This window comes from Nuphar pumila, chromosome 15, assembly GCF_984573655.1.
Source record: "Nuphar pumila chromosome 15, dmNupPumi1.hap1.1, whole genome shotgun sequence".
Taxonomy (NCBI): domain Eukaryota; kingdom Viridiplantae; phylum Streptophyta; class Magnoliopsida; order Nymphaeales; family Nymphaeaceae; genus Nuphar; species Nuphar pumila.
Genome location: NC_143263.1, coordinates 57,424,173 through 57,450,576, shown reverse-complemented (window position 1 = coordinate 57,450,576; position 26,404 = coordinate 57,424,173). Strand labels below are relative to the sequence as shown.

The following is a 26,404-nucleotide window of genomic DNA, read 5'->3' as shown; positions in this document are numbered from 1 at the left end:
TATATATTTTTTTATGCATCTTTCTCTTTGTATATATTTACTGCATACTTTTTTTTATACCTTACACTTAATATATTATACTACATATATATTTTTATCTATGTGAGCTCTAGAGCCCAGCACCCTGTCTTATTGCTCGACTTTAGTTGCTCATGACTTGGCTCGACTATACAAACTGATCACCAATGGATTTGTGAGGATCCAAACTTCCAATCTTGAGTCCAGTTGTACATTGACACACACACACACACACACAAAGAGAGAGAGAGAGAGAGAGAGAGAGAGAGAGAGCACTTGATAGTTGATATTGGCCCTCCTCCATTCAATGAGAACTCTTCACCATGAAGCTCCTTGGACGTCTCTAATGATGTCAACCGTGTTTTTTGCAAGATTCAGCCATTCTCCACCCGCCATCTTCATACCCACAAATTTTCACTTCTACAAACGCACCGTCAATTCAAAGATATCATCACCATTATTACTACCAGGTGGGTTCTTTCTCTATTGCTTCTTTTCTCCATTTATTTGGTTGGGTATCTTAAAAATTATTCTCGGCCTCCTCCTTCCTCTCTTTCGTCATTCATTTGTTTCTGTGTTGCATTTTCAGCTCTGTGAATAGTTGCAAGAGTACCCAAATCGAGTGAAGTGTCCTTGTTGAAAATCGGGGAAGAGGACGATGGGTATGAGCTACCCAAAGAGTACTATGATGATGTACATGTTGGCAATTTCTGTAAAACAAACACAGAAAGCATACTTGTATTTGCCAAAAAGCACGTGCAGGGTATTCAATGTTCTCCTCAGCCGTTCGACGCCCACGATGAGCCCAAGCCTAAGGTCGACAGTGAGCAGGACATTGAACCCACTGAACTGAACGAAGGCTAGGCTGAGGCTATATGGCAATAGTTTCTCATCATACATTGCCCAACCACCTCTTTATATAGTGGAGGTAAGGGAGGTGGTTCAGTGAATGTGGACACTCCATATTCACGTAACCGTCCTCCACTATGCATCCCACTACCTCACTATGATTTTAATGTCAAACCAGGTCACCCAATGGGTTGGACTCTGATCTAAATGTCCAACATTCTTTCACTTGACCCATTGACACTAAAAATATATTAAATCGAGGTTTAAACTGTTATCTCGATTTAATTATTCATGTGGGTTCACATGCTACCCTTTATCACAAGGATGAATTAAATGAATCACGGAGATGAACACTTCTTTATGAAATGTTATATTCTCATGTACTACACTACAATTCACCTTCAGTGCTTAAGCATGTTGAAATTATCTTTATGAATAAGTTGGTCTCTTACCTATTCTATTGTTCATTTAATATTATTATTTTGTTATTCGCTTTAACCCATATGAGGGATCCTTTATGCAAAATCAATAATATGCAAAGCCATAGAGAATTAAATTTATATATACAAATGTGATCACTTAATGTATTGTCATACATCAGAAGGAATAAAAAAGATCCATCCCCTTTACATATTAGGAATACAATCCCGGTGCTAGCCCTTTAGTAAGGAGATTTGCAGTCATTTTTTTTATCCCAATTGTATCAATACATACTAGATGATTCTCAGTCATTTCTTTAATAATAAAATATTTCAACTCCATGTGTCGACACGATGTTGAGCTCTTGTTGTTATTTGAAAAGGACACGACTGCTTTATTATCACAAAAGATCTTTACTGTTCTCTCAATAGAGTCCACAATACCAAGACCTATAATAAAGTTTCTTATCCAAATGGTCTGTGACAAAGTCTCGTACAAAGCAATAAATTCTGCCTCCATGGTATGAACAGTAGTGGTAGACTGCTTTTCACTTCTCTATGAGACAACACCACCTGCTAGTAAGAAAATGTATCCAGTAGTAAATTTTCTACTATCAATACACCCTTCTAAGTCTGCATCAGAGTATTCAATGACCTCTAGGTGGTCAACTTTCCTGTAGGTCAAAATATAGTCTTTTGTTCCTTGTAAATAGCCCATGACCTTCTTTGTTGCCTTCTAGTGCGCAATGCCTGGATTTGAATGATATCTACCAAGCATTCCCACAGTAAATGCTATATCAGGTCGAGTGCAGGTCTATGCGTACTGCAAACTCCGAACTGCCGAAGCATATAGAACAACATCCATTTGAGCCTTCGCAATATCATCCTGAGGACAATCTTTTAATCTTAATTTATCCCCTTTCACTATAGGTGCCGAACTGGGAGAACAATTCTCCATCCCATATCTTTTAAGAACCTTAATGATATAGGATTTCTGAGAGAGGTCAAGGACACCCTTAGTTCTATTACGATGGATTTCGATTCCAAGGACATAAGTGGTCTCACCCATGTCCTTCATATCGAAATGAGAGAAAAAAAATCTTTTGTTTCATATAATAGACTCAAATCATTAGTTGAAAGAAGAATATCGTCAACATATAAAACAAAATTATGAACTTACTCCCACTAGTCTTAATGTAAATACACTGATCAATAATATTTTCAGTGAATTCAAAGTTCATAATTACCTTATTGAACTTCTTATATCACTGGCGGGAGGCATGTTTAAGTCCATAAATTGACTTATTCAATTTATAAACTAAGTTATTCAAGTCATCTATACTGAAACCAGGAGGTTGTTGCATGTATATCTTCTCATCGAGATCCTCATTTAAGAAGGCAGTTTTCGCATCCGTCTGATGTAGCTTTAAATCAAAATGAGCTACGAGGGCCATAATTATCATCAATGATTCCTTAGTTGAGACAGGAGAAAAAGTCTTATTATAATCAATGTCCTTTATCTGTGTAAAACCTTTTACAACAAGCCTAGCCTTGTACATCTTCACATGACCTTTAGAGTCTGTTTTGGTCTTATAGACCCATTTATAACCAACAGGTCTAACTCCGTCAGGTCGAGGTACAAGATTCCACACTTGGTTCTTTGTCATAGAGTCAAGCTCTTCTTTCATGGCATTGATCCAATGTGTTGATCTTTCACTTTTAATGGCTTCTGCAAATGTGAAGGGATCTTCATCAATGTCTATGAAATCAATCGACTCTTGTAAATATACCACATAGTCCAAATGGATAGCAGATTTTTTGATTCTGGTGGACCTTCATGTAGCTGCTACAGGTGGTTCAAAATGAGCTTATGTATCCAGTTGTTGTTGTTGTATATCCTCATCAACAATCAGATCTAGTTGAGATTGATGTTTATTGACTAAACTTTCTCTTACATTATTCAAAAGGACAATTATAGGAAAAATCAGGCATTTATTCTTAGCACGTGTGAAACCTGAATCTTGTATTTTCTCAAAATTAATATTTTGATATGCATCTATCTCAACATAACCATTTTCAAGAAATCTTGCTTTATCTATTTCTACTATCTGTGGCGTATGAGATGGACAATAAAACCTAAAGCCCTTTGACCTTTCTGGATAACCAATGAAGAAACCACTAGTTGTCTTACGATCAAAAGCTTTTATATGTGGGTTATATAATTTAGCTTATGTCAGACATTTTCATATGAGCATATATGACAAAGAAGGTTTCCTACCTGTTCATAACTCGTAAGGAGTCTTTTGAACAACCTTCATAAGAATCTTATTCAAAATATGCACTATTGTCCTAAGAGCTTCATCCCACAAGATCAAAGAAAGTTTGAGTGATTCAATATTGCTCGAACCATTTCTTTAAGCGTACGATTTCTCTTTTGAGCTACACCATTCTACTAAGCACTATCAGACATGGTATACTGAGTTATAATGTCTTCCTCTTTTATAAACCGCGCTAATGGCCCTTCCTTTTATCTCATCTCAATGAAATGACTATAATATTCGCCACCTTTATCAGACCTGACAACCTTAATAACTTCATTGGTTTGTTTCTCTACTTCTTTCTTGAAGTCCTTAAAAAACTGAAAGGCTTATGATTTTTCAAATAATAAGTAGAGATATGTATACCGTGAGATCTATAAAGGTGACAAAATACTTTTCACTCGCATAACACGGGGAAAAAGGACTACACACATCCATATGCACTATTTCTAACTTTTCATTATTGTATTTGACATCTTTCTTATACATGTTACATTGCTTAGCCTTTATGCAGTCAATACATGGCTCTATATTCGTAAAATCAAAGATCCAAGGATTTCCTCTTTCACGAGTCTTTGAACTCTCTCTTTCGAGATATGTCCTAACCTTTGATGCCAAAGCATATAGGATTGATCATCCTTTAGGCCACGTTTATTGCCAATTATTGTGTTCTCAATGGAGTGAGATTCTCGAATTTAGAATTTGGTTCTTAATCGATACAAACCATCACATATATATATATATGCAGAACCTATATTCATTGAATTTTTTATAATAATAAGTTTAGAATTTTCAGATTTAAATATAAAGCCAAACTTATCAAGTTTTGAAATTGAAATTAGGTTTCGACTATAGGATGGAATATAGAATGTATCAACCAAATCCAATATGAATCCCGACTCCAACACAATTCTGCAGGTCCCAACATTCTTGACATGCGGACACGTCCTATTTTCATAAAAGGTGCTTCTCTCATGCTCTGTTGGTTCTCTCTTGTTCAAAAATACCTGTAAAGAGTTGACAATGTATACCATGGCACCATAATCAATCCACCGACTATGCAATAAAACATGAATTAAATTGCACTCATGAAAAATAAATGACTCATTACCTTTATTTTTGAGTCACTTCTTATGCTTTAAACAATCCACCTTCTTATGCCCCTTCTTCTTGCAGAAGAAACACTTTATAGAAGAATCTCTTGACTGAGATTTAGCTTTCGCCTAAGAGTTTGAACTCTCCTCAGTGGCTTTCTTCTGATTCTTCTTTTTGAAAGAGCTTTTCTTTGGCATCGACCTTTATTTATTTTTATGAGAGGCCATATATGCACTTGGCACCCTCTCACCCTTTAATCTCTCATCTTCTTCAACACACTTGGTCAAAAGGTCATTAAAAGACCACTCGTCATTATGTGTATTGTAGAAGATTTTGAAGGGTTCATACTCAGTAGGTAATGAGGTTAAGATTAGATGGACCAAGAAGGAGTCAGATATGACAAACTTCATGTCATTCAATTGAGTCACAATATTCCTTATTTTCAAAATATTTTGTCGAATGTGACTGTCGCCAGAATATTTTATAGACACTAATTTTGACATGAGCGTACTGGCCCTTGCCTTATTAGAAGTGATAAATTGAGCCTCAATGGCTCTCAAAAATTTCTTTACTGTCCTGCAGTGAGGAATGATACCTCGAATATTCTTATACACCCGAGATTACAAAAGGAACATGCTAAGTCTATTCGAGCGCTCCTACTTCTCAGAGGCAACCTTCTGATCGGTTGTACTCTATTCTGTAAGAGCAGAAGGTTCATCAATTCTAAGGGTCAGATCTAAATCCATATAGTCCAAAGTGAATAAGATGATTTTTTTTCCAATCTGAAAAGTTAGATCCGTCTAAAAGGGGGATATTACTAGAACCGCCAATAAGGAAGGAACCTGATACAATAAGAAACGAAAACAGAAAGATAATACTATTATTGCTCAGACGAGACTCATATTAAAAAGGTAAAAGTGAGACCCTTTATTTTCACATTTTTTGAGACAAGCATAGTTGAGCCATTATCGTTCCACTTTGGTGAAAACGATAATACTTATAGTTGCCTCGTTTCTTCAATTCTCAAGGAATTGACTTCAGTTGGTAAAACTAACAGATCATGTATCCAGAGGCAATTCAACATTTGTATCTTTGGGTAGAATTGATGTTTCATAAATTCACACACAATCATAATAACGAATCTTAATACGGTCCAAAGAATCCTTAATCAACATGACTCAGATCACTTTGGTGATTACATGAATCATTTAATCAATATCTTTTACCGAAAAAACTTTTTTTATTATAAAGCATGCCCATGCACACATTTTAATGCATGTATATTCATGACATAATACAAGTTCATGCTTCAACTAATATACATAAACTAACTCTCATGAATTTAATCATAATTCATGCTTAAAATCATTATGCACAACTTAACCAACACAAAACACATGAATTAACATGCATAAGTCACACATTATTTAGAATAAATATTCTATAAAGCATGAAAAATAACAAAAGCATACTCATATGGATAAAACTCAGGGTCCTCAAGTAGGAACAAGTCTGAAAACACCCCAAACTGGTCTGAAACAGCCTCAAACCGGTTATCTAAGGGTCTGAATTGATTCTGAACCTTATGAACTGATACCAAATATGAACAAAAGTTCATAAAACCTTATAACCGTATGTCAAAATCCCTGTATCTTCTTATATTTATGAAAATAGGGTCTTAACATCTCGAAACCGGTAAAAAATTAGAAGGGATCGGTAAAAAATGTCTCTGAATCGGTTTCAGAAAAGACTGAATCATTTTCTGATCCGGTTCAGGCCAAATAGTGCTTGGATCCTGCAGTAGCATGGATCCAATCTGGTTCAAATAGGATCTGGGTCAAACCCGATCTGAACTGGACCCGATCCAAAGTGGACTCGGGTTTGACCCAGTCTGAACTGGACCCGATCCATAATTGTACCAAATGGAACCCGAGTCTGACCCAGTCCGAAATGGACCCAGGGCTGACCCGGTCCAAACTATACCTGAAGCTGACCTCGTCCGAAATGGACCTGGGTCTACAGACCCCGAACCATTATGGGTTTGGGTCCGATCCAATAAAAAATGGCAGACCCGATCCACCCTAAATGGGTTTGGATCGGGCATGTTACTGGGTCATATAGCAGGACCTGGTTTAGTTCCTCCATAAAAAGAAACAGAAACCTGTGGGTTTCTGTTTGCATTTTTCTGAGAAACCGAAAGGGTTTCTTCTTCGTCACCCCACAGTGACCCACGTCGTCGTGCAGTGACCGACATTGATGCATGATCGACGACGATCACCTCTTTTGGCGATGCACACCTGACGATAACCCTGGCACCGTCTAATCCCCCTACAGTTCTTGATGGCGACGACAACCGGTGCTTAGAGGCGCCCTAATGCTCCTGGCGACACCCCAGTGGCGTCGGCAAAGCCACTGACGACCGCCACTTCCGGCATATCGCCCCATGGCGATCAACCTGATTCACCAACGATGGCAGACTTCACTGCAACCCATAGCTGAAGGTAAACCTTTATTTTTTTTTATCTGATCTGTCGTCGGGATGTTTGACGCCTTATGGAGTCCATCGCCACCTCTAGATGATTGTCGCCCCATGGCGACTTCGTCGTCGTCGTTCACCAACGATGAAGTACCCCATTGCCCAACGACAGAGGTAAACATTCTGGCGACTGGAGAAAGAGCAGAGAAGGGTTTCATCATACATCATCGGTAATCCGACAATCCAGCAAGAAAAAAAAACTGCCCCCAACGACGATCCATAGCGACCCCAGCGCAAGCATTTTCCCTTGCAACCCTACGACCATAGGTAAAACCCTCTATCCTTTGCATTTTTTTTTAATCAGAGGGACGTCGGGACATTCGTCGCCACTAGCGTATGACTGTCGGGAATGGCAGTCACCCCACGACGACAGTTGCCATCGACCGGTTGCAATCACCTCATAAAATGGGCTTGTCGCCAGTGAAGGTTGTCGCACCATGGCAACAGTCTTTGGGGAATACAACATCGCCATCATCTGGCGTTGTTTGCGACAAACTGCTGGAATGATCGATAACCCATGTCGCCTCACGACAACATGCGGTCAGCAATACTGGAGTGAGGCCAGGATTCAAAAAATGCCAAAAGGCCCTACGCGCCCGCACGCGCAGCGGAAGCGTGGTGGGCCCATAACCCATTGTTGGTGATTTCTGTAAAACAAACACAGAAAGTGTATCTGTATTCACCATAGAGCGCATGCTGAGTATTTGGCGTTCTCCCCAACTGGTCGACGCCCACGATGAGACCAGGCCTAAGGTCGACGGTGAGCAGGACCCTGAACCCACTAAACTAAACATAGGTCAGGCCGAGGCTGTATGGCAATAGTTTCTCATTATACATTGCCACCTCTTTATACATTGGAGGTAAGGGAGGTGGACACTCAGCATTCACTTAACCTCCTCCACTATACAGCCCACTACCCTCGATGGGTTGGACCGGGAACCAAATGTCCAACAGTACATGCTCTTTTGTTTCTTTCTTTGTAATATTGACGAAAAATGATACTCTGTTTTGCTGTTTTTGTGGTGTTCGTTGACACATGGATACCTCCATTGGTGTTATACTTGAAAAAGAAGCGGCCGTTCCTTACGAGTCCCAATTTTTGGATTATCAGTTTCTTATAGAGATTTATTTATTCCCACAATTGATGGAATGAGTTTTCTCATCTGTTTCCTCAATCACCAACGTGTTTGAATTCATAAACTAGTTGTTGGTGGGGTTGTTCATTTGTTTCTTTCCTATGTAAGAGGTTTTTCCTTTCTTTGAATATTTTAGGAGCGTTCTATGTTGTTACTCTCTCCTGGTATCTAATATGCTTAATGAAAAGTCATGAGCTTATGAATTTATGATTTTACATTTCCTCAAGTGATTATGAGTGTTCTACCGTTCACTTGTTGAAAGGGCACATATGTGCTCAAATGTTTCAGACTAGTTCTAAATTTCCTGTTTTTGTTATATCACATTCTGTGCAAGTTTGGTAAGGCGCGTTACTATCTTTTACTTGGTTTTGGTTGGAGGAGGGAGCTCTAACTGTTCTAGTATTGATTGAGATAAGATCTTCCTTGATTGTTTATTCTTTTTTTCTTTTCCATAAAGTTTGATTACTTGACTGGATTGTGGGTATCAATACACTAGCTTTTCATTGTTGTGGGGATTGAAGTACTACTCATTCTTTCTGTTGGTTGGTTTATAATTGTTGTTCATGGTTATGGAAAGATATGTGGCGTTCTTTTGTTGCTTGCATCATGAAAACTTGACCTTATTTTTTCTAGACTAGGAATGGCAAGCACGCCAGCTGGAGAAAACAAAGGAGTTCGAGAAAAAACGTGAAGAGGAGGAAGAAGAAGAACGCTTAAAGGAGACTGAATATCGAGAGATTGGCTCCAGATTGAAGGGTTACCCTGAGGAAGAAGTCCGAAAAGCAAGAATATTGGTTTCAAGCTTTATCAGAGCTGGCGAAGAGATTGAACAGGTAAAGTGTTTTAGTTTGTATGTTGCATTATTTGTCGGTTGATCCTAAAAAACCTGCACCTGTATAATTCCAATTATTTGAATTCTATAAAAGTAGAATAGACTCGCTTAATAATTTAGGTAAATATTGCACTTCAAGGAAAAGAGTCTTTTATCGTAGATGACCGTATGGAGGTCTAAATTGTATTCGTGGTTTAGTTTTCGAACTTGGGTTGAGAATAGAATTATTTACTATCAACACGACATGCTTGTCATGTCAACTTCAGAAAGATTCTTTGGATAGAATGTAGAAAGGCTTGTCAAGGCTTCATGTCTTGGCCCACAAAATTAGAAACATGTGCCAGACAAAAAACAGTGAAGATGGTTTGTGAATCACTATAATGAGGTAGAGGGAAAAAATCTCATGTAATATTCTTTTTTAGTCCAATGAACAATGCAGCAGACTTCTCCATTGTTTATCCAGTTTTCGATAGAAGATGAGATGAGCAAGTGCATGACAAATGAAAGAAGCTTTTTTTTTCCTTTTCTTTGCTTGAAAATCAGTAAATTCTGTTTAGTCGTTGCATGTGGACCTGCAATCCTCTACAATTGTAGAGATGTTGTATCCATTTTTTAATGGCCTTTGTTCTAGTAATTTATATCAGTTTCTTTTTTTCTCCTTTTCAAAGATAATTTGGCCTTAGAGATGCCTAAATTCTCTAAACTCAGTTCAAGTGTGCCATCATGAGAAAAGGAAGGGGAACTTGGGTACAAAGGGGAATGATATAATCTTTTTCACTTAGACATTTAGCTCAAGTGGTATTATTAAAATCAAGGTTGTAAGTATCGTATCGTTACCACATCGGTCGGGCTCAAAGTAACATCGTATTGTTTGGTAAACGTATCGTAAATTTTTTAAAAAAATCAAGAAAAATCAGAAAAAATTTAAAAACATCATATCACATGAAACAATGATGAATTACACAAAATACAATTATAAAAACACATATGAAGCATTTATGTCTCTATGAGTCACATATGACATCATCAAACATCAACTAATATTGAATCATAGATAATATTGCATGCATATCTCACAAAAACAATGCAAAATATTAAATATCTTGCAATTAAGAACTTGCCACAAGACTCATACTTTCATACTACATAAACACAAATATTATGGCAATAGTTGCACTCAATTTTCAATTGGTTTTCACTCATTACTTGAGAGCCTTATTGTCATGTTGAATCATCTTATGTCATCTTTGTTGGCAGAGGGCAGCGCCCTCTGAAGCGAAATTTTTTGGAGAGTAGCTTTGTAATTTTACTCATAATAAAAGAATTTTATCTTAACCCATTTTCTTGAGTGAAAAAATGGTTGGAATGCATTTTTTTTAACTTAACCCACTTTTGGGGTGAAAATGCACTTCTAATGGCCTTTAGACAAATGGAAAAGTCGGCCCTCAAAAGGTATTTAAAACCCAAAATGAAAAAAGTAACTTTCAACCTTTTTAAAGTGCACAAAAGGCATTGTACGATACACCCTATACAGGTACGATACACACTCGTATTGTGATATGAGTGTGTACCGTATCGCAAAACTCAAAAGTAACTATACTTACAACACTGATTAAAATTATGTTTGTAAAGAGCACTAGTTATTGTGTAATTGATGAGCATCCATAACTAACATGTAGTTTTAAACACTTGCAAGTTGTTCTAATGTGTAAATGAAGCATATATCTAGTAGAACCCCTTGCTTGTTGTCTAATTTAAATGTTGATGAATTTGGACAGACTCTATTGTCAACTCTTTGCAGGCAGTGGTTATTATATATTGTTTAGACACAGAAAAATGAAATAGAATTTAGCCAGTGGATTCAATAACCATGCACATCTATTAGATGGATCTTTGACAGTATCTGATTCTTCTTAAACTATATTCCTGGTGTTCCTTCAAATCTTTTTGTATCTGGCATATTATTTTTGCTAGTGCATGCTTCATTTTGTCACTTCAAGGCATTGCCTTTGTACTATTGTACCTTAGTTTTCTGTTCATAATCGTTCACCTTTTTCCGCTTTTGGTAGAAAATTGAGGAAGCTGCTGGGAGAGGTGAACTGACAGAACTAGTTTTGATGGTTATCTGGAATCGCCTTGATCTTGCTCGCTGAGATGTATGCTGAATGCCTTATCTTTTGTTTTATCTTTCCTTGCTATCATTTATTGCTTGAGGACATACTTTTGTCTAATATATCATGTAATTTTATTCACCAACTGCAGTGTAGTCTGTCATAACTCAAGCTGATATGTTGATCTATGGCATTATTGTGTCCTCCATAAACTAGTACGTTGAGATCAACTCAACTATATATCAGTAAACCTGCAGTAGGATTGATTCAATCCTTATGATCAATTGCAAATCAAACCAAATAGTGAAAAGGTGGATGATCCAGATAGACTTATTGACTTGGTAAACAATGAAAGACACAGACACTTGCATTCTTTGAAACAGACTTATTGGCATAAATGTTAAATAAAGGTATTCCTTGTCCCATTCGCTGATGTACAAATAACCAAAATAAAACAGAATAACCTGAGGAAAAATATATGAATAAGTGTGAATTCTTAAGAACTGACTCCTGTAGTACTATGTGCTAAGTTAACATGAGGTAAAGTTATGAATGAGCATGATCATTAACTTGAATCTTTCTTTCCCTTTTTTAGATTGATTTGTTGTTGTTCTTAAATTCTTTAGGACTATAGTGTAAGTAATTGATTGTCAAGATTATGCATTTGGGCTTCTTTTTTTGGGAAATCATATTTCTGTAAGAAAATGTTAGGATCATAACTGCTTACCTATGTCACATGGGTGCGGGTGCGGGCGCGGGTGCGGGTGCGGGTGCGGGTGCGGGGATTCGGCACTTCCAAAAAACCCGGGTGCGGGGGTGCGGCAGGGGCAAAAATGTAATATATATATATATATAAAGGGAGTCAGGGGAATAGGCGGGTTTTTTTTTTTTTTTTTGCAGCTGTCAGCTGCTGCAGCTGACAGACAGCTGCTGTCAGCTACTGACAGCATTAATGGACCTTAATGATCCTGTCAGCTGCATAATTTTTTTTTAAAAAAATTTCGAAGCCCATTTGGGCAAATTTTTTTTTTTTAAAAAATGGACCATAATGATCCTGGGTGAGGTCAACGCACCCAGGATCGGGTTGACCGCACCCGGTGCGGCACCCGCACCCGCGTCGAGTCGGGTGCGGCACCCGCACCCGCGTCGAGTCGCGTCGATGCGGGTGCGGCACCCTCCTAGCCGAATCCCTGTGACATAGCTGCTTACGAATGTCTTGATTTAGTTGGGAGCTTACATATTATTCATGTGCTGGTTCCATTTTGTATCTACACTATTTAAATTTATCTTTTTGTGTCATCAGGAAGAAAAGGATGCTATCAGGAGTCTTGACCTCTTGTATAGGAGGGTGGAGATATGGATGCTTTGTTAAAAAGATAATGTTCCATCATGTTAAGATGGTCCTATTTAGTTCTTTGATATCACCATAACATCTGTTGTCTAGTCTGGTCTAACAGATCAACTTTGCAATCCCTGTACCGCCACACTCGTCTTTACCTAATGTGTCACTTCACATTCTGCTATCTGTCCCATTATCACATCCTCTTCCAGGGCTGTTTTGATTTTCCATTCTAGTTTCTTCAACATTTATCTGGTAATGCCTCCGTAGATTTGTTGTTTGAGGACTTCAAAAGACATGCATAATCCATAGCCTTCATGATTATTCTCCTTCAACTGGCTGCCAATGAAAAAAATTGTTGGTGATAACTAGCCTTAGATACTGTATCAGTTAGTCGTTTAAGTAGCATCTGGCCTTTGCTTTTGGTATTTGAAATATTGTACATGCTTCTGTATTGTTCCTGAAGATACTGACTGAAATTATCTGCTGGCAAATTACTTCATTACTTCAGACCTATGTCACATGGATTCGCCAAGACAGGTGCCACACCCGCATTGACGCGAAGCGACGCGGGTCCGGGTGCAGCACTCGGTGCGGTCAACCCGTCCCTGGGTGCGGTCAATGCACCCAGGGTCATTTTGGTCCATTTTTTGGATTAAAAAAAAATCTGCTTTGGAAAATAAAAAAAAGAGACCCTTGCTTTAAATCTATGTCACATGGGTGCGGGTGCGGGTGCGACACGGGTGCAGCACAATTTTAAAATTTTTGGACACGGGGACTCGACAAAAAAAATATATATATATATATATATATAATTTTATTTTATTTTTAAAATGCCACAGTTGACAGCACAGTCTGTGTGTCTGTGCACAGTCACAGACTTTGACTGTGCACAGTCACAGACTTTGACTGTGCACAGACTGTGACTGTGCACACTGCACAGACTGTGCACAGTCACGCAGCACAGTCACAGTATGACTATGCCTTTTTTTATATATATATTTTTAAATAAAAAATATAAAAAAATGGTTTTTTAGGGACATTTTTGGACTCGGTCAAAGTTGACCGAGTCCAAAATATGGACGGACTCGGCCTAGACTCGTTGACCGAGTCTGACTCGGCGTTGGCCGAGTCCGAGTCCGCACCCGTGTCGGGGCGTGTCGACTCGGGTACGACACCTCCTTAGCCGAGTCCGTGTGACATAGCTTTAAATTCATTTAAAATGCATTGAACAACATTATTTTCAAGTGAATAAATTCTGATTAAACTCTCTCTCTCTCTGTCTCTCATTTAATAGTAATAAAACTTCCTCTCATCCACCAAAAACATAAAACAAGTTTCTCAACAAGGCAGCTTTGGAAAGTGTTGATAATAGAAAACGGTTTCCTAAAATCTATCTTGGAAATTAAAAGCTTTCATTGCGAATAGGAAAGGTCTCCTAAAGTCCAACGTGTAAATTAAACCCCTATTTTGAAGTTTTAAATGATTTTAGTTAGATTCTTGGAAATTAAAAGCTTTCATTGAGAATAGGAAAGGTTTCCTAAAGTCCAACATGTAAATTAAACCCATATTTTGAAGTTTTAAATGATTTTATTTAGAAGTTTCAATTTTGGACCCCCCTTCTATATATATATATATATATATATATATATATATATATATATATATATATATATATATATATATATATATTTTTCACCCCCACCCAAGGTTTTTGAAAGTGCCGCACCCCCGCACCCGCACCCATGTGACATAGCTTCAAACGAGGCTACTCCATCCATGAGGTTATTCAATGATCTACTAATTCTGCATGATGGATTCAAGGATGAGGGATGGCTTAAGCAGTGAAGGAAGGGCATGATTGGTACTTTCCCAAGGGAAGACCCTTTCAGCATGCTTGTCCCCATGGGAGTTGACATTGATAGGGTATGTAACTCTTAACTACATTAACAACCTTATAAAGTGGAGTGTTGATTTTTTTAACATGCAAATTGAAATATAAAAACTTTGAACTTTATTTCAGGATCTCTTCACCTTTACAGTGGCCTCTAATTTTCAGAGCTTAGATTACAAGTGAGAAAAAGAAGAAAAAGGAGAGATAAAGGGAGAAGAAGATGAGGGCTTGAGAGTCGATCGGATCCTCGTATTTTCTTGGGCTCCCTTGAATACACTATAACTTTGGCAACTTATTTTTTTTTATTTCACTATCCTTTTTTTTTTAACTTAAGTGGCTTCTCCCTTTTATAGAGTTGCTCCCTTAAGTTTAGCATCCCATGATTGAAGTTATTCCATCATGGATACTATTTTTGCTGGATAGATGTCATTTGTAGGTGTAACCACCCCCATGCTTCTTGCCTTTCTACTTTATGGGTACAGGCTATGTTATGGGTGGATGCTTGGAAGTCAGGATGATAGGATGATACGTGACTGATTTACTACAACCAGCACCAGTTACTTTTCTTTACCATAACAAACAAAGGTGGTAAGAGAGATTTACCGTAACTATCATAGGTTACCATATTTTACTCCAACCAGCAAGAGTGGTAAGAGAGGTTTACTGTAACCAGTATAGGTTACCCTCTTTTACCATAACCAGTAAGCATGGTAAGGGATGCTTACCATAACCAGCACAGGTTATCCTCTTTTACTGTAACCAGTAAGTACAGTGAGGTTTACCATAACCAGTACAAATTACCCTTCTTTATCGTAACTAGCAAGCACAATAAGGAAAGTTTATCGTCACCAGTACATATTACCCTCTTTTACCGTAACCAGCAAGCATGATAAGTAAGGTTTAACATAACCTACGTATTTATTTTATCATATGCAAATGAGTATACATATTTGATAATTTTGACACACTTGCACATGTATTTAAATTATTTATTTATTTATTATTATATATTATATTTTATTTATATTTTTTGAAGAGGGAGTCTCACCTAGTAACATTTAAAAGTGGGGTTAATACGAGTCAGATAAATTTTTTCCTACTTAGAAAGAGAGATAGGGGTTGTTGCATCGATTGTAAGGTTATACCGGGAGAAAGTGTAGATACACAACATAGAGTCTTAATTTTAGATCTTAGAATTATACGATGCCGCAAAAGGGATAGACATAGGATAGATCCTAGAATTAAGTGGTGGGCACTGAAAGGAGCTAAACAAGGAATGTTTGTAGAGCAGGTAGTTAAGGAAGTTGATTGGTGTCTCGAGGATGATTCAGAATCAATATGGAATAAGATAGCGGGTGGCATGAGAAAGGTGCTTAAGGAGGTATTGGGTGAGTCTAAAGGCGGTGCACCGCTAGGTAAGGATACATCATGGTGGAACGAGGATGTCAGATTAGCTATTAAGGTTAAAAGAAAGTGTTATAGAAATCTAAGTAAGAGTCATGATAATTAGAATTTGGAGAAATATATGATAGCAAAGAAGGAAGCTAAAAAAGTAGTTTGAAACGCGAGGGATAAGGTATATAAGGAGGTTTATGACAAGTTGGATACCAAAGAGGGCGAGAAGGATATTTATAGGCTTGCAAAGATGAGAGATAGGAAATCGAGGGATCTGGGTATGGTTAGATGTATCAAAGATGAAACGCAAAGGGTTTTAGTCAAAGATGAGGAGATTAATGAGAGATGAAAAGATTATTTTGATAAGCTATTTAATGAAAGTCATGCTCAGGATCTTGGAGACTTCTCTATTCCGTTTCATGAGATGAATCGTGACTTCATGTGCAAGATTCAAAAGAAAGAAATTGCAGAGGCTTTGAAGAAAATGAAATCAAGAAGGGCAGTTGGCCCAGATGGTATACCTATCGAGGCTTGGAAATGCTTGGGAGAGAAAGGTTTAGAATGGTTGACAAATCTTTTAAACAAGATTTGGCGGACAAATAAGATGCCTAATGAGTGGAGGAAGAGTACTTTGGTGCCTCTATATAAGAATAAGGGTGATATATAAGATTACACAAACTATCGTGGTATAAAACTCATGAATCATACTATGAAACTTTGGGAGAGGGTGATTGAGTCTAGGTTGAGGAAGGTTGTCATGATATTGGAGAATCAATTTGGTTTTATGCCTAGAAGATCAACTATGGAAGCTATACATCTTCTTAGACAACTTATTGAGAGAAATAAAGAGAGGAACAAAGATTTGCATATGGTTTTTATTGATTTGGAGAAGGCATATGATAGAGTACCTAGGGACGTTCTCTGGTGGACAATGATGAAGAAATGTGTTTCTCTCAAGTACATTAGTATAATTAAATATATGTATGAAGGAGTAGTAACCAATGTCCGCACTTGTGGAGGGGTGACAACCAATTTTCCTATAACGGTTGGGTTACATCAAGGATCTGCTTTAAGCCCTTTCCTATTTGCTATAGTGATGGATGAGCTTACGAGATCAATTCAAGAAAATGTGTTGTGGTGTATGTTGTTTGCTGATGATATTGTTTTGATTGATGAGTCTAGAGTTGGGGTTAATGCTAAGTTAGAATCATGGAGACATACATTGGAAGCAAGAGATTTTAAGTTGAGTAAGAGTATGACAGAATATATGGAATGTCGGTTTAGTAAGCAACGAAGTAGTGATGGGAGTGTAGTGAAGCTTGGTGAGCAAGAAATACCAGTGGATGATTGTTTCAAATATTTGGGATCTATCATTCAAAAGTATGGAGAAATTGATGGAGATGTAAATCATAGGATAAAGGTTGGGTGGATGAAATGGAAAAGTGCAACTGGAGTGTTGTGCGATCGTAGAATGTCATTGCGGTTGAAGAGAAAGTTTTATAGGACGACTTTTAGGCCCGCTTTGCTATATGGTACGAAATGTTGGGCTGCCAAAAGACATCATATTCAAAAAATGAGTGTAGCTGAGATGCGTATGCTTAGATGGATGTGTGGAAATACAATAAAAGATAAGATTCGGAACGTGGAGATACGTAAGAAGGTAGGTGTTGCACCCATTGAAAATAAGATGAGAGATAATCGTTTACGATGGTTTGGACATATTCGGTGAAGGCCTAATGATGCTTCAGTTAGAAGGATGGAAAAATGGGAAAATATATTAGTTAAAAGAGGTCGGGGTAGGCCTAGGAAGACTTGGATGGAGATGATAGGAAAGAATCTGAATGCTTTGAACCTCACCGAGGACATGGCATTGGATAGAAATGATTGGAGGAGAAGGATTCATGTGGAAGACCCAGAATGATTTTCTTTTTTGGTTCATATCGCCGACCCCAATTGTTTTGAGATGAAGGCGTAGTTGTTGTTGTTGTTGTTGTTTGTTGAAACATAATCCAATGTTATTGTATAATGCAAATGAGGAATTACATATTTAGACCAAATAAGTTGTATTATCAGATGAGCTGTTTTGTGTCATCTAGCATCTAAGCCATAGACCAAATAAGTTGTATTATTAGATGAGTTGTTTTGTGTCGTCTAGCATCTAAGCCATGGTGTAGTTTTGCATAACCATGGCATCATCATGCTGGCAATCCCTCGCTTCATTATCATTGTGCCAGTTTAGTTGTCCTTTCTTGAGTTTTTTGTCAGGAACCATGACTCTAACAGTAAATGTTACTTTAAGCCTTAACATGTACGTAATACATGTTTTTTCCCTTTTTGACTATTAAAAAGAGAGAATTAGTGTCTGCTTGCATACATTATAATCCCAACATATGTTTACGGTACCACACTTTAGCATTTACTTAATTAGATTGGCTTCTTACCAAAGTTGCCAGTTGAAGAAGAGGAGGCACTTTCAAAATTTTAAGAAGCGAGAAGCATAAGATGACTTATAAGCGAACTAGGAATCATCTCGGAAGCGACCTAAGAAGCGAGGGGGAAGTGAAAAAAAAGAAAATAAAATAAAAATACAAAAAAAATATAAAAGGGGGGGAAGTGAGCTTTCCATAAATGGGAAGCGCGCTTTTCAAAAAAAAAATTGCGCTTCTCAGCACATTTCGGAAGTGCGATGTTTTGCGCTTCCAAAATGCACTTCGGGGAAGCACGCTTCCCCACTCCCTATGGCGCTTCCGGTAACTCTGCTTCTGACACTGTCAATAAGCTATGTTGCTTATCGAGTACTTTGATGTATATAAATATCATGTTTTTTCACTCTATTTCCAGTAACAATGTTGCCATCTCAACTGTTTTTCTTCCTAGCATCAAGGTCGTATACAGCTGCCATCAGAGGGCGACGACATACTCTTGAAGGTCGACTTTGTGAGGGAAGTTGATGCATTGTTAAAAGAAGTTTGGCAGGAGCTGAGCGAAGCACAGACAGTACAGGGATTTGATGCAGAATCTGTTGCCACCAGGTTGAAGCAACAGGAGAAGCAAAGAACCATACACCAGATAGAAGCAATCTTAGATCTGACCATAACACTACAATGGTGACACAGAAAGCTTGGCACATGTTTTGCCAACATTGTTGTGCTGTTCTCTATGTGAAGATGATTCGGTGGTATTTAGATCCTATTACCTTTTTTAACATTTGATCGTGGAGGTTTTCTTGCGATAGGCATCAAAAGAATTTTGTTGCACATTTTATTTTTCTGTCTATGCATCAACTTATTTCATATATTTTTTTATCTGAAAAGGAGAGAACAAATTTTGGGCGCAGGCTGTAGCAGTTAAAAAAGAAACAATTTGTTGGATTTTGTTTGTAAATATTAGTGTGGTTTATTAATTATTTATGTCGTACTAGTTAGTTATCTCAGTGTAAGTGGGAATGTCAACAGTTCAAACTTGGGTCGGATATCTGACCATGTCCGAATCCAGCTACATGGACTCAGTAGAGTAAACAAACGAGATCTGAATCTTGTTACATATAAAAGGTATATGTGGTTAGCTATTTTAGGCAGTTGCTTCCAGATTCAGTATTAGTTTCTTCCCATATAAATCTCTGAATGAATCGAGTTGGACAATATCTTGATGTGCTGGATTTAGCCTACACCCGGGCCGAATCCGGCCCCTTTACATCCAAGTTAATTTTTTATCGAGGACAAACAGCCCACTTAGTAGGGAAATCGTAAATGCATGGGAGACTAAAATGTTGGACCTAAGGAAAATGGGGGTAGAGAAGATCAACTTGAATTGCCTCCATCACTCTTGCTGAAATTTTGAAGTTTATTGGTTAGGTCTTCTTTGTGGTTTCAATGGTGAGGGACTGGTGTTTCATGGCAGCAAGGTGCCACCTCTACCTATTTCGATCTTGGCTTTGCCAGTCTCGGTGGAGGCAAGACCCGGTCCCTTTTGTTCTAGCGATTTCCAGGTATCCAATTTGAATCCAAGGTCCTTAATTCATTGATTAGAATGCCACAAATCGGACCACTTGACCATCACAATCAGCGGAATCAATCAATAATAATCACATAAATGAAGAAAACAGGTACTTACATCTTGCTGTGTAATTTCGTTTGGCAATTCATTAGATTTTTAACTCAAAGAAAGACGAACAGTGAAGGTTTTGGTACAGGGCCCTCGGTTATCTATCTATGTACAAAGAAAGTACCAACTTAACATAGGCTTATTTAGGCCTCTCAAGTGACCCCCAACTGACTGGAATCCTTACTACAGTATGAATGACTTGGCACATTCCTATCAGAATTCACGATCAGGCAGCACCAGGGGAGCAATTAGAGCCCAAACATAAAGTGCAGCAGTTAACCACTCGGTGCAGATGCGAACCCAGACCGACGTCCACCCAACATCAATGAGCTTGCTGCTATCTGAGGTCGAGCTGGTCCATCCTGTAAGGAGCATTGCAGAGTACATGCTAGCAAGTGCAAAAATAAGGTGAAAGAATGTGTAATTATATGTAACAGGCCTTGCTTCTTTATCCTTCTCTTCTGCACCCCCTTCGACATCTTTTGATGAAAGAAAAGGTGTTTTCTCTGACGCACAAACATGGAGGAACAGTTAGCATCAAAAGCAAAAACAAGTGCATGCATGCTGGAGTGGCTAATGAACTCCGGCACTCGTAGCTCTGGCCAAACAAAAGGTAATAACTTGCTAAACTGTTTGAGGTTTGAATTGTGAAAGGACTCTCAACAAATTTCCCAGATCAACAACCAAGTCAATTCAAGGTTTAGCTCAATTCAGATATCAAGCTGATTCAGTTTACTTGGCCAACTTGTCAAAAGCTGGAGGGTTGAATTCAATTTAATGGACCAGGCACAAACTCTCAGTCCACTGAAGAAGCTCAACTTAGATTCCAGCTGAGTCAAGGTGAATCTGCCAAAATCTTCAAAATCCAAAGAAGATGAAAGAATGAACTGGATTACCAAACTTTGGGGAGGATGGGGGTGAGAGGAAGGTAGTCGATGATCCAGCACGAACAGCGGAGTACACAACAGAAAGGATTGTTGTGATCAATCCCAGAATAAGTGTGCTCGTGGAAACTGCTTTGGAATTTTTGTGGAGACCGTTGCAGGCATAATCTCGAGGCTCACTTGAGAGACCAGTGTAGCACACGTATGCACAGTACACAGAAATGACAGAAGCTGGCAAGAGGCTTCCATTCACCTTTAACATGCCAAAGATAAAAATAATAAGGAAAACAAACACTACGCTCCACCGTCCTACAACTGCCAAGATAACAGCTATGGACTTTGTTTTGTTACCTTGGGATGTAAAGCCAGAACTGTGAAAGCAAATGCAAGAATCATTGTCATGGTGATGAAGAAAATGTTGAGGCTGCAGTCATTGCCTGAGGGATTGAACCAGTGGAAGAGCAGCCCAGAGAACGAAAACGCTGCTAGGTAGCAAACAACTGATATTGAAAGCAAAGCTATATACCTGAAAGACATCAATAGAATTCATTAATTCAGCATGAAGTTTAAAATCCTACTCAAAGAATTCCACAAAAGAACTCCACAGAACCATTTCTGTTCATCTTTCTCGACCCAAGCATCATTCCATGAGTGCAAAAAATCAAGAAGTATGATCGCTTGAACCAGTAAAAACAGCCCTGATCCAAATTTAGATAGAGTTTCTGCAACCAAATAGAACACAAATATATACTGTTAAACATAAATTTAACCTTTCATTGAAAAAAATATGAATTTAACCAGTTGCTGATAACTCCTTGGGAGCAAGGGGTAAGCCCACGGAGTTTTACGCTGAGAGGACAGTGATAGTAAATACGGCAGGCAGAGCCAGCGCGGCTAGGTCTCTGATCCTGGTGGCGGTTTCTCCATGTAAATAAAAAAAAAGGTTGTTGATATGAAAATTCACATGATTCAACAATATGGGTTCTAAACTCAAGTTGCAAAGTTCAAAAGCGCTTAATAACAGAATCCCATGCTTCAACATGACATTCTCCTCGCAGACTTGTTATGCATTAGTTGGGCAGCTGAACATACCATAGATACTAACGACAATGTTGGGAACAAAGAACATAAGAAGAACGAGCAATGCCCATATGACCAGCTTTGCGATCCAGCAACCATGGTGCCATGAATCTCGTTTATCATTCTGGTCCTTGATGCCAATCATGACGAGCGCAGATATCGTGAAAAACAAGAAATTCCCTAAGCTTACACGAAGAACAGCATCTGTTTGGAACCATTCTTTGCTTGGTGTATGGGCAAAATTATTGATCCCTGCAAACATTTGAAGGTTTGTCCAAGTTATTTTTGTAGAGAGTAAAATCTTTCTGCAAAGGATATCGTTTATTGGCAAATAGCAGCTTGTTTCAGAGTGTACTTGAATAAAAAAAGATGTTGAAGATTTCGTGCTTTGACTGGTACCAAAGCATCTTTTCCCTTTCGACAATGAAAATTCTTGTGCTTCGACAATAATTAGTTACAGATTATTCAAAGAAATCGGAAATAAGTAACATGTAATTTTTTTAAAAAACAGAAAAGGAAAATATGCAGTTAATTTAGAACCAAACATTTTACAGAAAAGCACAATTAAGTCACCACACCAAAGTTGAATGGAAATCGAGAAAAAAAAACCTGCTAAATTAAGGATACGCCTAATCTCTCAATCACGTATGGTACAACAAGTCGACAAATAGTCAGCATATTCTACTCTTTGACATATTCTTCTTTTTTTTGTTAATCTTTTTTATAGCCAAGATAGGGTACATCCTGGGGCAGGACTACAAACCAAGTCGTTGCAGTTAAAGATAGTGTGAGTCATCGCATTCAACCTCAATACCAACCTGTTCCCCTACGATGACCATGTTCAATTACAGCACCATGCTATGTGTTTTGGTAGTTTCCGTATGAATCGATAGTTCAGAAACCATTGCTAAGAATGATTAATAAAAACTCATCAATACCCATTCTCAAGCCTTTTGTGGCCACTTGTATAGGCACAACTCTATCCTCATGAAGATCTCCCACTATACAAACATGGGCTAGACTACTAGAAATGTTTCATCAACAGAACAAGAAAACCATTACCCCTGAATTCCATTAGCATGACATATTTTGCCAAAAATAAACATATTTCAAAGCAGTACAGAAACTGGTGTTCCTATTCCTACGGGTCCTAGGAGATGCAAGGAAAAACACACAAAAAGAACAATCGAAGAAAACCAAAACTATAACCAGAGTAAATAGTCAATAATCTTCACATTAAATTAAACAGGATTAAGAAAGAAACGGGAAAAAAGAAAAAGTGGGTCGGTGAAAATCCAGTGATGATAACAAGAATTTTTAAGGAAACCCATCAGAGAGACAGAGAAGAAAACTCACATGGAATTTTCTCGAGAAGGGGAGCAGCAACTTCTCCTAGGATCCATGAGACGATGAGGAAGAGGGCGAAGAGGCCACAGTAAGCTAGCCTTGCAGACCTCTTAGAGATGCCAGAGGCCACCGAGGTACAGAGACAGCAGGTGCAAGAGGCACAGCAAGAACCCAAGCACGAGGCTGCCCACATCTTCACACACGCTGCCTGATCCCCAACACCCCCAAGATCATCAACTCAGCATACCCAACTCTCTCAATCTCTCTCTCTCCTATGTTCCAGTATGACGGATCCGAATGTTACAATTATATCAAAATCAAACCTACCGTTCTTGGTCAACGAGCCAAACAAGGTTGATGAAAAGAGAGAGAGAGAGGTGACACTGTGACCATGAAAATTGTGTGAAATATATCTCGAAAAACCGGTTCAGGGTACTGGATAGGGTCAATTGGGCAATTTGATATGGGTTGAGGCATATAACCCTAATGAGAGTCAGTTGTTGATAACCAAACTCATCATTCCTATGCTACACTAGGATAGATATATTGTCACTTTTCATAAAATGATATCACAACAATATTAATTAGACTCTATTAGTCGGATCTGGATTATTATCAGACTTTCTCTGGTACAAGACGGGTCTAGATCAAACCCAACCCATTGGCAACCCTACTTGGGGTAACGTTGGAAACAAGTAGGATATAAAAAAAAATGATTCTATCTTATTTTGAGCAAAGATGATATCACCATGACCTTGTCAAGATTTGCCTACGAGGGAACATTCAAGAAATGCAACTGGTGATATGAACATAAGCCAACAAATTGTTTGGTGGGAGCGCAGGACCCCAAAAACTTGAGGGATGATTATCATACATCATCTCATCATTTAAAATATTCTTGTTCTTTGTTAGCCAACGACGTCGTTATACAGATCAACAAGTAACAACAGTTCATCTTCTTGATATGGTTTCCAGAAACAACATTATTCACAACATCATGAAAGCAGTTAGAACCAGAGCAACCCAAACATTCTCTAGATGAAAAAATACTAACCATCATAAACCAGAAAATATGACCACATGACCTGATTGCAACGACTGTCAAGCTGGACTTGGGAAAAGCAACCATCCACAAGCATAATGGCATGGGCTCTCGTTGCATCAAAAACTGGGTTCAGTCTCACAAGATATAAGCATTGGGTTTCAGCCCACAGATTCTCCAGTTGGGCAAAATTCAGGTGAACTAAGCAGCCTGACCTAACTCTACAACTTCAACGTTCTGATTGCACCTGACACATAGGAGTTCTGAAGTAGTTAAAACGTATATTCCAGACAAAGTTTTAACATTGGGTGAGTGTAGGAGTTCTGTATTGTGGTAGGAAGGTGATGGAGAAGAAAAGGAGGTCCCTTTCTGATCTTCACAAGAGCAACATCCCCTAACCACCATCACTGATTCATTATGATCGAAAGAGGAACCCTAATGAACATAACTCTAGCCCTAAATCTAATTTGACGCAATGTCAGATTATGTGGGGTATCCTAAAACACATAGAGGAATAAAGAAGAATTACCTGTTATCGAGTTTACTAATCATTTATTATAAATAATAACATTAAGCAGTTAGTTTTTGTGACACGGGAGAAAAATAGGTCTATCACTTTTGAGACTCACTGAGAACTACGAGTTAAGGTAAATGATCTTCGGTAATACCTTTTCTCGTAACCGCTCTTGCTTGAGGATGTGTTCAATTTTGGTTTGAACCTTTCTAGAAGCTATATAAATAACATTTGTGATACATTCAAGTTATATTTAAATCATTGTATAAAAACAAACAAATGTGCAAACTTAACACTTACATTGTTGATCATTGTCTCTATGCTAAATGCCTACTCATGCTCCAATTATTCTGGTTGTTGCGATAAATGGTTCTTATCCACTTATTTTCATGGCAACTTGTAATTGAATATAAACACATTATATGTACTATAAATAAATGTATAAACACACAACTTATTTTATTATACATCTTACCAAAATTGGTTTCATGCCTATAAATGGTTGTTTGCCTATAACATTTTGGTTGTCATGTTTCCCTCTATGTGCCTTATACATTCCTTGTCCACTCGACGTCTTCTATCGCAAAAAAACTAAGATATACATAAAACACATATAAGCAGTAAATTTATCAACTCTCAATAAAGATAAATGAGTAGTTTATTAAAAAACTCTTTTTTTTTTGTAGAAGCAATTCATTCAACAATTATTAACAAAAACACACAAACACAAGCACACATAAATACAGACATTTGACATAAAGAAGTACTCAAACATATTGTTTGCATGCTTTTGCCTATTGTGGTTAATCTCACCACATATATTGCACTTATATGGCATAACATCCTTTGGTATTGTTTCTCATCTCTTCACCGTAGACCACCTTGGTATATATGTCACTGGCAATGTATGACAACCATACAAAATTGTTGTGCCTTTTTTTAGTTCCTCTATATTTTCTTCATACTCAAGCACAAAAATGCCTAACAATTTTGTCTACATATATGTAACACCTTGACTGATCATGAAAAAGGAATTGAGATCCACCAAAATTCCACCTAAAAGAGAGATAAGATCTACACATCAACGTACTTGAGGAAGGGACAAGAGAGGGGGTGGCCTCCCTATTGCAAACGAAAGAGGAAGGGCGAGAGGGGGCGGCCTCCCTGTTGCAAATGAAAGAGGAAGGGAAAGAGAGGGGGACAACCTCACTGTTGAAAATGAAGGGCTTGATGGATAATAGATGCGGAGGGATGTTGAGAGAAGGAAGAGAGAGGTCGAAAATAAAAATGGAAGAGGGACAGAGTCAAACGAAAGAGGAGGGATGCAAGACCTGATAGGAAAGACTCCTCTACCCCCACCCACCCCCCTTGGAGGAGTCTTTTCTATCAAAATGTGTACCTTTTTCGTTTGAAAATGTCAGAAAACTGTATGGTTTTTCGACCTTTGTTCACTTTTTCTAGACGTTTCCTATTTCCAAACATGCCCAAAAT

The 26,404-nt window shown here is 38.1% G+C and overlaps 1 protein-coding gene and 1 pseudogene across 2 annotated transcripts; one reads left to right on the top strand and one right to left on the bottom strand.

The window, feature by feature from the left end:
- The first annotated feature begins 367 nt into the window (after window positions 1-367).
- Window positions 368-19,255, top strand: LOC149815414 (protein PALE CRESS, chloroplastic-like; annotated as a pseudogene). Its single transcript, XR_016428128.1, has 7 exons — window positions 368-488; window positions 620-711; window positions 9,010-9,204; window positions 11,273-11,359; window positions 12,618-12,681; window positions 14,410-14,579; window positions 18,820-19,255. The product of XR_016428128.1 is annotated as a protein PALE CRESS, chloroplastic-like (transcript).
- An 803-nt stretch (window positions 19,256-20,058) lies between these two features.
- On the bottom strand, window positions 20,059-23,640 carry LOC149815413 (uncharacterized). The gene is made up of 6 exons (XM_089988821.1): window positions 23,367-23,640; window positions 22,023-22,262; window positions 21,541-21,652; window positions 21,282-21,456; window positions 20,943-21,183; window positions 20,059-20,552 (listed from the first exon to the last, which is right to left on the bottom strand). The coding sequence occupies exons 1-6, from the start codon at window positions 23,548-23,550 to the stop codon at window positions 20,260-20,262; spliced, it is 1,245 nt and encodes a 414-aa protein (XP_089844947.1). The 5' UTR covers window positions 23,551-23,640; the 3' UTR covers window positions 20,059-20,259.
- Window positions 23,641-26,404: the final 2,764 nt, after the last annotated feature.